This window comes from Antechinus flavipes, chromosome 1, assembly GCF_016432865.1.
Source record: "Antechinus flavipes isolate AdamAnt ecotype Samford, QLD, Australia chromosome 1, AdamAnt_v2, whole genome shotgun sequence".
Taxonomy (NCBI): domain Eukaryota; kingdom Metazoa; phylum Chordata; class Mammalia; order Dasyuromorphia; family Dasyuridae; genus Antechinus; species Antechinus flavipes.
The window spans coordinates 328,943,666-328,961,747 of NC_067398.1; the positions used below are offsets into that span (position 1 = coordinate 328,943,666).

General features: G+C 34.9%; 1 protein-coding gene across 1 annotated transcript in view; it reads right to left on the reverse strand.

Moving 5' to 3' along the window:
* The window catches only part of ABCA1 (ATP binding cassette subfamily A member 1), a 146,155-nt gene that overhangs the window by 3,800 nt on the left and 124,273 nt on the right, over positions 1–18,082 (reverse strand). The window contains exons 35-49 of the mRNA XM_051967072.1: positions 16,878–16,952; positions 16,192–16,361; positions 15,239–15,416; positions 14,433–14,548; positions 14,202–14,346; positions 12,880–13,003; positions 8,731–8,860; positions 7,351–7,471; positions 6,438–6,500; positions 4,961–5,067; positions 4,433–4,574; positions 3,289–3,423; positions 974–1,077; positions 660–752; positions 144–387 (exon numbers count right to left, since the gene is read on the reverse strand). Coding sequence (XP_051823032.1) covers positions 144–387; positions 660–752; positions 974–1,077; positions 3,289–3,423; positions 4,433–4,574; positions 4,961–5,067; positions 6,438–6,500; positions 7,351–7,471; positions 8,731–8,860; positions 12,880–13,003; positions 14,202–14,346; positions 14,433–14,548; positions 15,239–15,416; positions 16,192–16,361; positions 16,878–16,952 — 1,947 coding nt within the window. The remainder of the gene's footprint in view (positions 1–143; positions 388–659; positions 753–973; positions 1,078–3,288; positions 3,424–4,432; positions 4,575–4,960; positions 5,068–6,437; positions 6,501–7,350; positions 7,472–8,730; positions 8,861–12,879; positions 13,004–14,201; positions 14,347–14,432; positions 14,549–15,238; positions 15,417–16,191; positions 16,362–16,877; positions 16,953–18,082) is intronic.

Sequence of the window (18,082 nt, forward strand, 5' to 3'; positions counted from 1 at the left end):
ATTCATTTCCTAGAATCAATGAAAATAATTGTAGACTTCAAAATTCTTCCTTATCAAAAAAAAAACAAAAAAAAAAAAAAAAAAAAAAAACAACCATCCCCTATGTTTAAAGTAAATGAGTTTTTTCCCCAGAGCAGACTTACTTGGTCAAGTGTTGTCTGAGAAACAGAATAATCTTCTATGTGGAGTCTCTTTTTGTTCTGGGAAAGGATGCTGAATATCCTGGCCAGGGAAGACAGGGAAGATGGAAGCTGATATTGAAGCATGTTCCGATGTTTCTCTTTGAGGACACTTCCTGGAAAGGCTACTCCAAAGAATTCCTGAACAGGCTTCAGGTCAGGATTTGAGCCTGCTATTCGTACAACTATTGTATAGCCATCTCCAAATCTGAAACCAAGAAAGTCAAGAAGAGAGTGTCCTTAGAAAACTTCTGAAAAGAATTTTAATGCAGAAATAATCTATATTATAAGGAAAATGAGATTTGATGCTATGAAAAATAAATTCTTTTCAAGTCCCCAGAAAAAGTACTATAAAAAGTAATTTAACTCAATTATCCTATTTGCCTTGCATCTTTAGATGTCCCAAATTCAACTGCCTTAGAAAAGGGCAAGACTCCCTAATTCTCCAGTTTGAGTCACCCACAGAAACCAAGGTTTCACCTGTTCTTTAAGTGCTGGACACTGCCAAGACATCTGAACCTCCCATTGACCATGATTGCCATTCTGGTACAGAGAGCTTCACATTCTTCCATGCTGTACAAAAAACAAAACAGTTTTTTAGCTTTGCAGAGAGAATATCAACCATCAAACTGGCACCTGGTATTTACATTATGTCACAAAACAATACCATGCAAGGCAATGCAACATAGATAATTAATTTCCACGTCATTTCAGGTTGGTTTTTAGATACCACTCCATTGTAGATATGGTTTATAGAAAGATAAGTTGGGAGTCCAAGGCCACCATTTATTTACCTGTGAGACGTAAGCACTACAGATCTTCCCTCCTTGATAACACTTAGGGCACAATTCCATAAGAAGCGACGGGCTTTTGGATCCATGCCAGTGGTTGGCTCATCCTACAATGTAAATGATACAGATTTCATGAACTAAAATAAACTGAAAATTGATTTTTAAAAAGTACAACCAATTTCAAGCAGGTCTAATGTATCATCCTTCTGTTTCTATAATGCTCACTAAAATATTAAGGGAATTTTTTGCCATATTAATTAAGACATAAGTAGAAGACTTTCTAAGGATGGCCATTTTCTAGGATTGTTGTAGAAGAGAATCCTCAGGAATGTGCTAAACAAGATGAATTTTGAAGCTTCTTCCAACTGATATTCTATGACACTGCAATTAAAAAAAAAAAAAAAACCTAAGACCTGATCTCATTTGGAAGCAATTTGCTTTTTAAAAAACTAGGCAATATAAACACTAACCTCAAAATTAGCACATGACTTAAGTATTTTATTTTAATACACTGCTTTTCTGTGCCTCATCTGTAAAACAATGTTAACAATACCTGTAATATCTCTCACATAGAGTTGTTGTGAAGAGAAATAAAGGAAAATGAATTTTTAATTTTTTAAAAAAGGGAACTGCTTACTACAAATGAGCCCAAGACAATTCTATAAAAGTACAGGATCACAGAATGCTATAATAGAAAAGCCCTTCATTGTTTCACCACGTTAGCACAATCTTGTGCAGAACTTAGTATCTTTTCAACGTCAGTTTTTCTGATAAACCATCTACATACAGCCTTCTGTATTCAGAATCTTGATGGAAGCCAGCAGCTAGGCAGGGAAAGCATATGGCAATGAAAAAGTAATACGGTTTGTCTTAGAAGAAAAGGTTTCAAATCTGGGCTCTACCTCTTAGTTCTTTGTGACTTTAGAGAAGCCACAATCTTGTTTGCCCTGAGTTAACTCATCATTAAAATGAATGGTTTGTGGCGAGACTTACATGAACTGATGCTAAGTGAAATGAGCAGAACCAGGGGATCATTATATACCTCAACAATGATACTATTTGAGGATGTATTCTGATGGAAGTGGATCTCTTCGATAAAGAGAGCTAATTCAGTTTCAATTGATCAAAGATGGACAGAAGCAGCTACACCCAAAGAAAGAACACTGGGAAATGAATATAAACTGCTTGCATGTTTGTTTTTCTTCCTGGGTTATTTATACCTTCTGAATTCAATTCTCCCTGTGCAACAAGAGAACTGTTCGGTTCTGCACACATATATTGTATCTATCTGTAACCTATTCAACACGTAAAGGACTGCTTGCCATCTGGGGTAGGGAGTGGAGGGAGGGAGGGGAAAAATTGGAACAGAAGTGAATGCAAGGGATAATGCTATAAAAAATTACCCTGGCATGGGTTCTATAAATAAAAAGTTATTTAAAAAATAAAAATAAATAAAATGAAAGGTTTGGATTTAAATGAGCTCCAAATCTAGAATCCTATCCTACTGTTATTCATTTTCTTTAGCTGAGTTACATTGTTATTTCCAAACCTTCTACATCACAGAGTAATAACATTTGAAATTTATATAGAAAGAAGTAAAACATTTGATGTCTAGTGAGGATGACAAGTCACCAGGTATCTATCCTCCCAACTCTTAAATTCTATGCCCCTGTTTCCCATCCTCACCCTCATTCTGTAATCCATATCTTCTTCTTCATATAAATGCTTGTGGATCTTCATAAAAAAAAAGATGCTCAAAGGACCAAGCCTACATTTATGCAATCACATTCCATGTTCCAGCCACTATCTCTTTGGAACATGAATATGTTAAAACTTAGAAGTGCCCCCAAATCTTAACATTCTTTAGTCTAGACCCAAGACCCCCCATTTCCTTTTTGTTGTTGTTGTTAAATTTAATTTACTTTTCCCTCAGTGCCTAATTTGAACTTAGTAAGCTAGTACTTAGTAAGGTTAAATAGTAAAGGGCTAGTAAAAAGTCCTTCAAGCTCTAATTATAATTTAGCACTCTTTTAGAATTGAAAAGAAACCATTGAAAGTATTTTTAAAAACCCACAAAAACAAAACCAAAGACTTTTCTCTGGCAACGCACATGTGAACACTGATGATAACGATGAAAACTATTACACGAGGGTATCTTAAAAAAAAAAAAAAAACCCAAGAATCAATACTTATCATAAAATTTTCTTCAAATGGTGCTTTTATATGAATTTAAAATATATCTGAATTATAGTGGGGAAAAAAAAAAGATTTTTTTTTTTTTAAAAAGCTCCAAAAAGCTGTGAATTTCTAACACTCACCAAAAACACCACTGGCGGCCCTCCAATCAAAGCAATAGCAGTTGAAAGTTTTCGCTTGTTGCCACCACTATAATTCCCAGCATATTTTTCTCCATATTTCACAAGGCCTAGTTTTCGAATTGCCCAGTCGCCAACCTATAGCAAGAAAAGACATCCAGTTTAAGTTTTCTTGCTTTCAAATTAGTAAGACATTGCATAAAAGTACTTGAAATGCACAGATCTCAAATAATTATCTGCTTTACTGCAAGGTAATTCAAAGATCAACATTTTATAATTCCCTTCAAAGTCTGAGTTTTGACTCCCTGCTTAAAGGTGTTTTGTCAAAACAGCTTGCACTAAAAATTAACAAAGAAAAAGAATGGCCCTAACTTGTTTTCAGGGTCACAGGCAGACAGTTTTGTAACAGCTAGCACAAATATTGTGTGGGGACAACAAAGTTCAGTTCTTATCAAAAAGGTTCAGTAATATATTTAAAGGGAGAAAACACTTGATGAGAAAGAAGGCCTTGAGACAAAATACTTAAGTTTAGAAAGGCTGTGGGAAGCAGTAGAATAAACTTAAGTATCAAAAAATTATCTTAACTTACATTAATCACTCTGCCTTGTCACTTGAGAATTTGAAAAGAAAAACCATTGAAAAATAGATATTTTTTTAAAATCACAAGAACAATACCAAGGATTTCCTCTCTCTGGCACAGCACACATGTGAACACTGAATAGTGATGACTAGTACACTTTTTTCTTGCAAAGAATTATTACCCACCTCCCCACCACCACCACCACCATAGCCTTTCCTGATATGGCAAGAAAAGAAAGAAAAACTGATGACTTAGGGGGTTCAAGTGAAACACAAGGTCATTAATGGTGGATCATGATCAGAGCAGCAGCTGCAGTGGTAATATAATAGCATATCTATTTTTTAAATAAAAAATGGCATCTCACAAATCCAGAAATAGTGGGGGAACAGAAATTCCACATGGTAATTTCTACTTTAATTATTAAACATTAAATTAGTATTTAATTTTAAAGCAGGAGCTGATTCCTTAATAAGTTTATTCTGGAAAGCCTATAGGATGAATACATTTTAGAAAAAATTCCTATTATAGGTAGATGCATCATTGGCATTGATTTTAAGGCATCATTACCTTGCCAACTTCTTTCTCAGGGACTCCTCTCAAGAGCGCAAAGAATTCCACGTGCTCTCTTCCTGTCATCAGTTCAGTGATAGCATCAAACTGAGGGCAATAGCCCATGTTCTGATGGACTTCTTGGATGTCTGACAAGATACTGCAAAACACAAGAGAAGTAGTTGGGGGTTTTCATATAATGAATCACTAATTACTTGGCTTATGTTCACAGTCCCCATACCATCTAAGCTGCTCCTTGCAGCACTATACTCTGCTGAGTTTCAGCAGCCCAGCCTTCAAAGATAGACTGATTATTCAAGCAATACTATTAAGATCCTCATCATTTTTTAAAATTTAGAATAGCAAGATTTTTTCTTTACAATAATGACTTCTTCTAAAAGATTATTGAGCTTCCAAAGCTTTTAGTGGAGGAAGCAAGAGTAAGAGAGAAAATATCTGATAGCATAATTACAGAATAATCAGAAAGGTGATAGAAGAGACATTTGAAGGGACTTTGAACCAAATGCCAAAAAGTTCATTTCTCACCTGTTTTTATTGAGAAAAGCATCTCCTTTTGTCACACTGGTGTCTCCAGTTAACATTTTAAAAGTTGATGATTTTCCAGCCCCATTCACTCCCAGAAGCCCAAAGCACTGAAAAAGACAGATGAGTTGAATCAGACCATGTGCCCAAGTATAATGATACCATTAAATAGCAATATTTCATAAACTACTGCAGAAAAGCTTTCAAAGAGCACAATCCTAAATTATTAAATATGTTCTTCTTCAATTCTTAAAATGACAATTTTAAAAGGTTATTATACTTTTAAGAAGCTATATATCAAGGGTAGGGAACTTGCAGCCTGTGAGCCACATAATGTACTTGAAATCATTTATATCATCAACTGCAGGTGATGGTGAGCTGAAAGCTACGTAGGATAACTTCCCATTGCTTGACAGATACACTCAACACATGTATATATAGGGGTGTATGTATATTTATTCCCATATAAACACATATACATTATAGATATATGTGTACATCCAAGACATACAAAATCCTACTTTGATGTCTGATTATGTCATGAAGGTGGATCTTTAAATTTAGGAGGCTAAAACACGAGTTCTGATGAGTTTTACAAAGAGAAGGCTTTGAATATGGTCCTAGGAAAAGGCTGATTCTGTTCCTTAATGGTCAACCTAGCTAAGAAGCCACTAGACTAGATGATACATTCTTTGGCCATGAACAAAAAGCAAAGAAAAGTAACTGCTCCCATTTTCACTCCTATAGTTGGTCTTGAGACTTTTACTGACAGCTAAGTAAAATAGGAGACCAGATTCTCATAAACTATGTTAGCAGAGCACAATTTTGAGTATTATCAAAATGGAATAATTTTGTGCATATGCCTAGTGATCAATTAATAAACTAGGGAGTACAGAGAGGCTCAGTAGTAGAAAACTGTGAAATAATGATGACCTTTTTCAATTACAGAAACTAATGAAAATCAACGACTGCTGAGACATACTGGTGTTGCTAATCTACACTGGTGGAAAGAGTAGCCATACTGATGAAACAGTGGCTCTTTTGAAGCATGCATGTGTATATTTTTCAAATACAGACAGCAATTCAATGATTAAAACTGAGATTAAAATCAATATGCAACAAACAAGAAGGTAAATCCAATTTTACCAGACAATCCAAGAGAATAGAAATTAAACAATATAGACGAGAAAGGGGAAATTCCATTTTATATTTATTTGAATTTTGTCGTCTGTGTGGGTGGGATGGATGAGAAAAGAAATGTTTTAAAACTATGGAATTTTCTTAAATAGCTCATAATGCTGAAAATCATTATGTGGACTTGGGTTTTCCTAGCGTCTAAATTATTCATGTCCTATAGAACACCTAATTTTAAAAGTCCATGAAAGTTTTTTTTTATTTTCTACTTCCAATCCTACCCTAATTGGCTTAGCACATTCTCCATTAACTGGCACAAAAACAAATGTGACAACTTTGACATTACCTCTCCAGGAGGGATGCCAACACAGATCCTGTCAACTGCAGGTTTCCTCTTGCTTCTATAGACCTAAAATAAGACACATCCAGAAATACATGAGCATCAGTGATTCAAGGTCATCACAAGAATACCAAGTTAAAAGAAAATAAAGATTTCAAAATTTAGCAGTCCCTGGAATAAATACTCTTGGTAAAGCTCTTATATCTTCACAGTACCATGACTACCTGGTATTATGATATCCTGAGTTTTGGTCTTGTTTAGAGATGAGAATGAAAACAAGTCAACTTTCTGAAATCTAAATTTCCATTTTTAAACTCAGTGAGTATCATCTTTTTTTCCTATTTTTTAAAAAAGATGTACAATAAAATGAGTATTTCCATACATTATAGAATGGAAGGAAAAGGTTGTACATGAAACTGATTTATTAATACATGGACATACTTTTTACATTTAAAAAAAAATTGAAAGCTGTCCTGCTAGTCAGTGAATTCTTCTGGTACATATTCAAAGGCCAAAACCTAACCATTAAGAGAAAATAGATCAACTGTTGTAACTGCCATCACCATCCTAAAGGTGTATTTTTAGTGCTGGGGCAAATCAGATGCTCCATTTTTTTTTTTGGAGTACATAACTCAAAAAAAGGTTTTCTTTTCTCTGTAGTTATGTTTCCATCAAACAAAAATAATCTGTGAGTTCCTTTTATACCACCGTATATCACTTTCTTACACATGAAAATCTGAACAAATAAAATTGATGGCATCATAGAGTAATGGTCTTACAAAGGATTCTTTTGTCAAAATTCAATTTACAAATAAGTTTTAGGAGTACATTTCTTATGCAAAGAGAAGTATCCCATACTCTTTACACAAAACAGATATTTGAAGAAAAGAAAATTTAAATTAATTATTCATTTCCTCACCTTAGTTAGTTCTTTGATTGCTAGAATATCATTCTGTCCACCACCATCCAATATCCTCTGCCTTTCTCTTCTCACATCCTCATCCTCATCATTTAGAGGAGGAAGTTTTGCAATTATGGGTCTTAATGGAAAAATAAAACAGAACATATTATTCCAGTGGAAACTAACCCCTAAAGTGAATTGTCAAGAATAGTCAATAATGGAAGAGGAAATTGTAGTTGAAAAATACTAAATGATTTGCCTATCTGTGCCCCACAGAGCTAGTAAGTTTTAGAGGTCATATGTTAATATAGCTCTTTCCTGATTCAAAAATCAAAGCCAATTCCCATAAACACTCTGTGTCTCAGAAGCCTACAAATATAGCTTCTCATTTGTTTAGAAGCATTATGAGGCAGCAGAAAGTCTCTCTCTGGAGTGCTAAGATTCTCGACCTGTTCCTGCTACCAAAGAATGGTACGGTACAATTTGTCCCTGTCATTTCCCGGGTGGTTGGAAATGATATTCAAGGTCTCTTCCAGTTCTATTCTATGATTCCATGATTCTAGTGATGGAAAGTGTAAACAATTCAACAAAAGCTCAAAGCCAGGGACTGTAATCTATGAGAAAATAAATGAGCTATTAGGGAGAATTGAGTTTGTCTTAAGTGAAAAGAAGAGCACTGGGAACTGTATATTCAGCTGTGTATAGCACATTTGAGAAAGACTACCTAGAAAGTACTAAGGTGAGGGTGACCAAGATTGTAAGAGGCTAGAAATTATGGGATACGAGAATCAACTGAAGAAACTGTCAATATTTAGCATGGAGAATAGAAGACTTAGAGGGGACTTGATTACTACTTCAAATGTTGGAAAGTCAATTGTGTGAAAGAATGTTTAGCGAAACATAAGTGATTGCAAGGGATAATGTCGTGTAAAAATTATCCTGGCATGGATTCTGTCAATACAAAGTTATTATTAAATAAAATAAAATTAAAAAAAAAAAAAAGAAAGAATGTTTAGGCTTGGTCTGCTTAGCCCAGAAGGCAGAATTAGGCACAAGAAGTAGGAATTACAAAGAGGAAAATTATGGTGTGGTATAAGGAAAATCCTCCTAACCACAGCAGTGCAAAAGCAAATGAGCTGTCCTAACAGGCTGTGAGTTCCACATCCCTAGAGTCCATAAATAAAGGCTAGATTAACACTTGTTAAAGATGTAGTAGAAAGTATTCCTTAAATAATGAAATTCTAGAATCTAAGAAATTTTAAGTTTATTCATGAGATACTATATGTTAACCATCAACTTTGGTTTCCAGTCTACATTTTCTGAAGCATATCTCCCTGCTTGGTTCATGAGTTAACCTGAAATATTTAGCACCCAATGAAATCTGAGAAATAAACTCACCTGGGCTTGATGAAGAACCTGTACTGGATCAGTACAGTGATAAGGAAGAAGACCACCCCTTCCACAGCCATAGCAAAGAGATTCCTTCCCACCAAGTCCCAGGAGAGTGGAGAGACAAAACGGTTTTCTCCTAGTGAAGAACAAACACAACATGCACACATATCAGTCCCCACTCTGAAAAGGGCAGCTAAACAGAAGGAAAAGCACACAGACATTGAATCTACTGGTGTTTTAGAATCTATTGCTTTCTCCTGCAGATTGGCCTGTGATCCAATTCAGGTTAATAGTCACTATTCAATGACAATTCAAATCAAAGCAACTTTCACAAATAGGTGACAATACAAATAAAACATTACAGGTTGCCAAGCAATAAAAAGATATTCTCCTCCAAACTCTATCATTAGCATTCTGGTCATCTTTTTCCTTCTCCCATGAGAATTCAGACTACTAATTGGGACCTGGGGTCTGATAAATTAACTTTCACCTTATTTTGCCCATTAATTCCAAAACATGCTACCAAGCATGTGCAGTTGGCTAACCATCTCTATCTCCCCCAAACCAATTTGTGTTCTTCTCTCTGTGCTATCTTCTCCTATTAGAATGTAAGCTTTTTGAGAACAGGGACAATCTTATCTCCTTATTTTCAATCGTCACACATAAAAGTGCTTGGCACAAAGTAAGCGTTGAAAAATTATTTTTCATTTACTCATTCATTCTCATTTCATCCATATAACAATGGCAGGCAGGTAAGCAGAGGAAGTCATCACTATGACCTTTGACAGGTTAGAAAGCTGAGGCATGGAATTATCCAAGGTCATAAGTTGATTAGTAGCAGAAAAAAACTACCAGGGCTGGGGAGAGGAGCAAACCAGGTATCTTTATTATTGAATGTTTTGACAACTAGAAGCAACTTAATGATAAGAGATAAAGAAAAGTGTCAGGGTATACTCACTGGAAAAATCAATACTTTCAAGTTTAGACAATAAGGAATAAAAAATCCCATTACTATTAATATTCCCTACTCTTGTTTTCTCAATAATTCTTTATAATATATATTTTCCTCTCTAACTTATAAAAAAGGGGAAAAAAAAAAAAAACACCGCAAGAAGTATTTTTGATAGTCATGAAATTCTTGGTCTTCATGAGTAAACTTATCTAGTCTGGAAAAATCTTTGACCCCAATGAAATCACCTTTAGATACAGGAATCAAATATAGCAGGCAAGCACCTCCTATACTGTTCTTTGTGAAGTTTTTGTAGTGATTTTTTTTTTCTTAAATAGTATTTTTTCCCCAATTACATGTCAAGACGATTTTTAATTTTCATTTTTACAAGATTGTGTTTCAAACTTTTCTCCTTCCCTCTTCTTAAAATAGTACATAATTTGATATATATCATACATAAACTATCACATAGAACATATTTACATATTCATACATATACAGTTGTGAAAGATCAAAAAGAAAAATCATGAAGAATAAAGTGAAAAAAGTATGCTTTGTTCGGTTCTACATTCTGAGTCCACTAGTTCTTTTAACTGGATGTGGATGATAGTTTCCCACTCTGTATTTGTTTTAGATCATTGTGTTACTGAGAACTGAGTAATTCAGGGTGGCATCAAATGATATTGTTGATAATGTGAACTTCCTCGTTTTGCTTTTTATCTTTGTACAAGTCTTTCCAGGTTTTTCTGAAATCTGTCTGTTCATCATTTCTTATTGCATAATAGTATTCCTTCATATTCATAAATATTTCTGGACCTGTACTTTCTTTTTTATTATCTCTTTGGAATATAGACATAGTAATATCACTGGATCAAAAGGTATGCACAGTTTGACTGTTCTTTGGGCAGAGTTCTAAGTTTCTTTCCAAAATGATTGGATTAGTTCACAACTCTACCAACAGTGCATTAGTGTCTCAATTTTTCCACATCATCTCCAACATTTATTTGTCATTTCCCTTTTTTTTTGGGTCACATTAGCCAATCTGATAGATATGAGGTAGTACCTCAAAATTGTTTTAATTTCCATTTTTCTTTTCAAAAGTGACAGCACTTCTTCATATGCCTATAGATAGCTCTGATTTCTTTATCTGAAAACTGCCTATTCATATCCTTTGACCATTTATCAATCAGGAAATGGCTTGTATCCTTATTTTTGCATTCTTCCTAATCTTGGCTACATTGGTTTTGTTTGCGCAAAAGCTTTTTAATTTAATGTAATTATCCATTTTTACAATGTGGTATGCTCTCTTTCTCTTTTTCTTACCCCTTCGTTGTTTTTTCTATCATTCTCTCAAATTCATCTTAGACTTGTAACGTCTATATATATTAAGAATTACAAGTATCACCTTACCATATATAGGGACATAACCAGTTCAACTCTATTGAATTTCTTATATTTTCTTTTCTCTTTTTAAGCTTTCTCTTAGACCTTCATAGTGGAGATCAAATTTTTTGTTCAATTCTGTTGTTCTTATGAAAGCTTGAAATCCTTTTATTTTATTGCATGACCCCTTTTCCCCTTAAAGTATACTTAATTTTGGTGGGTGAGTCTTGGTTGCAGTCCTAATTCCTTTGCCTTCTGGGATATCATGTTCCATGACCTCCAATTCTTTAATATTGCAGCTGCTAAATCCTGTGTAATCTTGATTATAGCTCTCTGATATTTTGTTTCTGGTCTCTTGTAGTACTTATTCCTTGACCTGATAATTTTATAATTTAGCTATAATGTTCCTTCAAGTTTTTTTTTTTTTTTTTTGGAATCTCTTTCTTGAGTTGATCAAAGGATTCACTTAATGTCTACTTTGCTAAGTCCTGAATATCCAATATCAGGGCAGTTTTCCTTGATAATTTTCTTAAAGATGCTGTCCAGATCATTCTTTAGATTATGGCTTTCAGGTAATCCCATAATTCTTACATTGTCTCTCCTGGATCTCTTTTTCAGGTTAGTTGTTTTTTCCCCAATGAGATATTTTCCTATTTTTCATTCTTTTGAATTTGTTCAGTCGATTCTTGATGTCTCATGGAGTCATTAACTTCTACTTGCCCGATTCTAACTTTTGATTTCTCTCTCTTTTTTTTATTATAGCTTTTTATTTACAAAACATATGCATAAGTAATTTTTCAACATTAACCCTTGCAAAACCTTCTGTTCCAACTTTTCCTCTCCTTTCCCCCCCAACTCTCCCCTAGATGACAGATAGTCCAATATGTTAAAGTATATGTTGAATATAACATATATGTACATATTTATATAGTTATTTTGTTGCACAAGAAAAATCGGATCTAGAAAGAAAGTAAAAAAAAAAACCTGAGAGGGAAAATAAAAATGCAAGCAAACAACAGAAAAAGTAGAAATGCTATGTTGTGATGGGCATTCCACTCAGTTTCCACCAATTCTAACTTTTAAGAAGTTTTTTCCTCAGTTAATGTTTCTTCTTCCTTTTCTGTTTGGTCCTTTTTTTTTTTAAAGTGAGACAGACCTTTCTTGCCAATCCTACAAGTTTCTAGATCTAAAATATCATTTTATCCCATCTTTTTATTGTTCTGCTATTCCAGAATTTGTTTGGGGGCACTATTTTATGGTTGTGTGGAGGTGAGTTTGGGAGTATTACAGTGATTTACTGCTGACTCTCCCATCTTACGCCCCCCACTTAGTGGAGCTTTACTTTTGAAGACAGTGAATAAATGTGCAGAGATGTAGGAGAATCAACAAAACCACAAAGAATTATCTTTAAAGAGCATAAAATAAATAATAAACTTTTTTGCTTTAATACCAGTTTTTAATTTGTATGACTTTTAAAGAATCATTTTTTCTTCTCTAATTGTCCTTTCTTGAGGGCATTTCAAGGATGAAGGGATTGTCTTATCAACTCAACAAGCATACTCAATAATAGTAGCAATGAGCTGAGCCTGGAAAAGGTTCAGTATTTTTATTATTAAAAGGTTCATGCCTTTACATCCACCATGCCATTTCACTTCTGTGCACTGGTAGGACATGGGGACAGTTGTAATGTATGACCTGCTGATGAGGAAAGTCAAGTACAGAAAATAATACTTGAATTTGTTGTTCAAAGATAAAGACTTGTTTAATGCCATAAGGCATTATGTTAATACGCAGTAGTTAAGGGATGGAGAGTATTCACTTACCAAACCTTTCTAGTGCATCAGCCATTGCCTGGTTTTTCACCATGTCAATTAGTCCTCGGCCCAGACAGAAGTGAGGGAATATCAGAAAAACAGACTTCAAAATATCATTAATATTGTTGAGCTTCTATTAAAAAAAAACACACAAAAATCAACTGTTAGTACATTTGTCGATTATAAAATTAGAATAAAGAGCATATCTGTTGGCTGAGAGTAGTTGAAGGAATTAGGGATATTTAACCTAAAGAAAAGAAAATTTACAGAAGATTGCTGTCTTCAAACATTTGCAGTTTTAAGTATTTGAAGACAGCTATCATAAAAAAGAGAAATTTAATTTGGTTCCATCTGGCTCTAGAGGAGCAACACAGAGACAAATTTCAGCTCAATGTAAGAGATATTTTGTTCTAACAATTCAATTATCCAAATGTAGAATGGACTGCTTTGAGGATAGCAAACTTCCCTGCACTAGAAGCCCTTGAGTGGAGCTTAGTGGGAGATGGGAGTCTTGCTCAGAGTATAACAAGCTGGAATAGGTGACCCTCAAAGTCCCTTCTAAACTTTGAATTTCTAGTATAGTAATGCAAATCTTTGATTTCAATTACCAAAAGACATTCGCAATCAATGTTGACAAAATAAGAAATATTCTGTAGAGAGTTTAGAAAAATGCCTTAGGTAGGAAAAAATGCAAACAAGTTGGAAATTTTGGACATTTAGCTACCTGCTTATGTATATTCTGTTCTAATTCTACTCTGACACATTCTAAATCTATTTTCAAAGTGACCTTCCATTGTATCACCATGGCATACAGGGGACCTAAAAGTGTCCACATAACTGTAACCCTTCTTATCTAGAATTCAACTGACAATAAGAAACAGACTGATTAGATGATATGTCATCACATTTCAATTTTGCTTTAATTTATGACATAAAAGTACATTCTAAAGTTCTAAAGCAAAAATGATGTCTTTTCAAATACCCAATATTTCCAAGGACACATGATCTTACTAATTTGGCTTTTCAAAACTCTAAACATATATTTTAGGCAACAATACTGCCATTATCTAGTGATTTAAATTTTGCAAAGCACTTCACATATGCATTATCTCATTTGAGCTTCTGAGATAAGAACTACAGGTATCATCATACCATTTTACAGATGAGGATTCTAAGAATTACAGAAATTAGTGATTTCCCATGATCACATAGCTAGTGTCACAGATGGCTTGAACCAAGGGCTTCCAGGGCTAACATTTGTTCTACAATGCAATATTTCCTTTATGACAATTACAACAAATCATAATAGGAGAAGGAATCACAATACTCACATTGTTAGTGAAGAGCTCTAAAACAAAAGTGGCCACACTTCCATTAATCCCAATGAAGAGGTTCACACTAGTAAGGACCACGTAAGCTGTGCTGGGGATCTTGAACACAAAGGAGGCTGGGTACATGAGAGGGGTTATTGACCACCTGTGAAACAAAACAGGAGAAGATTAAACCTTACTTCTTTTATTTTTCGTTTCTTATCTAGTCATCGCAAACTCGAGATTACCTACCCATAAAGTAAGAGGAGAAGAGCCAGGACAGGAAGGTTGGTGGAAGACACATAAGACTTTTGCTGGAAGCAGATGAAGATGATGATGACTAAGGTGGCAGGTACCACATAATTGCACTGAAAGAAAAAAGATTTACTTGATCACAAGTCCAATATGTAATACAGCTAATACAATTTGGCTCCATTAATAAAAGCATAATAAGATTTTTTAATAGACATAGTTTGTTTTCACAATACAAATATTTACTTATTACTCCCAGTCCATAAGAAATCTTTTGTAAGAGTAAAAAAATTAAGCAAAACTACAAAAAAGTGACCTCATCTAAAAGTACTTGCCATATTCCACATCTGTAGTACCTTCCAACTATTTTAAAATGTTTTTAATGAACAAAAATTCATTTTTCCCCCTCTTCCCTGCCATTCCATTGATGAGAAGAAAAATTTCTTGTATTAACATAACTGGATAAGAAATTAGAGATAAAGTCCAACTACTCTGCTTTACAAAGGATACTGAGGCACAGGAAAGGTGGGGAGTTGGAGGGAATAGAGTGAAGTGACTTGTGCAAGATCCTATGATTAAACTTCCTGAGCTTGGGTTTTTTGATTCCAAGTCCAAGATTCTCCGCATCATACCATATCTTTAACGATAATTTAGCATGATGAAACAGAACAAAAGATGATGCAGTTGGTCTATTTCCTTCTGGACATCTCTTTTTAATCCTATTGAGCATTTTCTCATAATATGGATTACTGCCACATACTGTGAAGGAGAGTACCCACAGGAGCTATCCAGATACTTGCTCTTACCATATCCCAGACAAAGTTGGAAAGCCAGTAGATGACAGGTTTTACACCACTGATGAACTGTAGATGTTTAGCTTTGCTGACGCGCTCCTGGATCAAAAACACAACAAAGCTGGCTGGGACGAAGGACATTGCAAAGATCACACAGATGGAAACAAGGACATCTACTGAAGTAGTCATCCTGAAAAAACAAATTTCAAAAGATCCATTAGACCAGGAAAAGATTCAATTGGGTGTTAGAAATCCCAAATTAAGACATGTAACCTAATAACACCACTTTGGAAATGCTTCCTAAAATCATCAGGCTCTTTGAATATCAACTAGATTAAAATTTGAAAATCATGAAAATACCTATTATGTGTGCCATAGCACTGTGCTTAAGTTATGGGGATATAAAAAATTTAATAGAATAATCCCTGCCTTCAAGGATTTTACCATATGGGGGAGGTCCCAATCTTATTTCATACAATATCCAAATTGGAGTACTCATCATTCCTTGTACACATCCTATGCTTTTTTTTTTACAGCATCTATGCCTTTGTCCCCATGTACTACACCTGTAAGACTCTTCCCGTACTTTCTCAAAATTGTCACATGTCTGCCTTTTAAAATCCTATCCATCCTTCAAGACCCAAGTTAAATGTCTCTCCTCCATCTCTCAATCTGGAAATGATCTTTCCTTCTCATTCCTCATGAAAAACTCTTTCTGTTTCTCTCTCTCTCTCTTCCTTATCACATTTTATTTTGTATTAGAGTTATGTTCATATGTCCTATACTCTATATGGGCTATAAACTCCTTGATGGCAGGACTATGAATTAATTATTTACTTTTCTATCTTCACTCAGAGTTTATGATAATGTTTCCATTTAGTAAGCATTTGATCAATGAGACTCATTAAATTGATGAATGAACCCAACCTCCCCAATACTCTCTTTTCCCGATCCCTAAAGCTTACAGGGCCACTTCGGAGAGCTGCTGCTTGGTCAGATTCAGAGGGTGATTAAAAGCTGTAATGCCGTAGTGGTTGGGATTCTTTCCCTCTGGCAGGTTGGCTCTGAGGATGGCATTATTGATGACATTCAGGAAGGAGCCAATGGCATGCCAACCCTTGTTATTGAACCATACCTGAAAGACAAAAATGCTGGCTTTGAACTAATTCCATTCAAGTAACCCACTCCCAGAAATACATTACAAACACACATCGCAAGTAAAAAGGAGGAAAGGGAAACTAGTATTTAGTAAATGTCTAATATATACCAGGTCCTGTGCTAAGTTCTTTTACAAATATTATTTCGTTTGATCCTTCCAATAAAACTAGAAAACTAGATGCTGTTAACTCTACTATATAATTGAGGAAACTGAGGCAGCAAAAGTTAATTGATTTGCTCAGATTCATATAGGTAGTCAGTGTCTGAGGCTGGATTTGAACTCGAATCTTCCTGATTCCACCACTTTATCCACAACGACACCCATTTTTCTACAAGGTAGAGTTACAATTTTGTATTTATAAATTTGTAAAATACACAAATTTGTATGACTACTCATCAATAATCTTACTCAACCTTAGTATCTGAGGGCAGTTAACATTAGCCTAGAGTTCTCAAGATGCAAGCAGATATTATGGCTACAATGGGGATTTACCTTGACATTATTTTTGGTATCCAGTCCTGTCATGAAGTTTCCTAAGCTGTTGAGAAATCGATCTGCAGAACTATCCTGTAAATGGCAAAGAAAAAACATGAAATCCAAATGCTGTATTTCTTCCTGGCAAGGAGTATTTTACCTTTATAGTAGATAGGCAACTTCCTGTAACTTATTTTATATTATTTTCTTCTTTGTCTAGATTTAATTTTCTTCTTTGTCTAGATTCTTCTTTGTCTAGAACTTCTGATAGGAGACTTTCCTTTGTTGATAGAGAGGCTACTCATCTGTAATTTATAATGTGAAGGAAGCTATCTGGGAGACCAAGAATTTAAAGGGTCACACAGCCAAGTTCTAAGTGGGACTTCACCCCATGACTTCTACACTCCAAAAACAGTCCCTCTCTCTGCTATATGACACTGCCCTAAATCTGCAGAAGACTTTTCTTCATCTATTGAATATCCTTCCAACCCCCATCTCCCCAAAAGCCTGTAAAAGATTGGTTTAGATTGGCTTAATTCTCTGCACTAAGCTGAAAATTACAGAAAATATATAAATCTACGAAGGGGAACACACATGCAACGATAGTCTTGTGCATTTTAAAATACTGCGCCTTGTTTTGGTAATTGAACACATATGAAATAGGCTGATTGGTGTTGACAGCTACCATGGCTCTGTGATACAAGTCAATGCTTTCTTTCAAAAGGCACTAACTGGGAGGTCAGGCGGCCCTAAAAAAATGAACCTTCCACACCTGTACTCTCAGGCATTGAACACGTCTGCGTGCATACTTGTGCTTTACACCAAATCAGGGACAAAAGCCAACTGAAAAAGTAAAAAATTCTCTTTTCTTCACAGTTAGCCATTTTTTAGGATTGTCTCTTTAAAAATCCTTTTTGCTTTTTTTCATCAGGCAGATTCATATAGCAAGTTATCTGGGAAATTAATCATCAACAATTTTTAATAGAGGTTCAAGGACTTTTGATTTAAATCAAGTGATTCTCCTTTGGCCTCAGTACAGGGAACTGTCAGTCCATTTAGACAGGTGTAGAGAGGCAAAGGCAAGACACAGGAGAGCAAAGCAAAGCTCAGCACTTATCTGACATGATAAGGACTCTGAACCCAGCCAGCCTGGAAAGAAGATAACTTTTTTCTCTGGGCTGATAAAGACTGAAACGCTCTTCGTCTTCTCTTTTCCCTCTCCC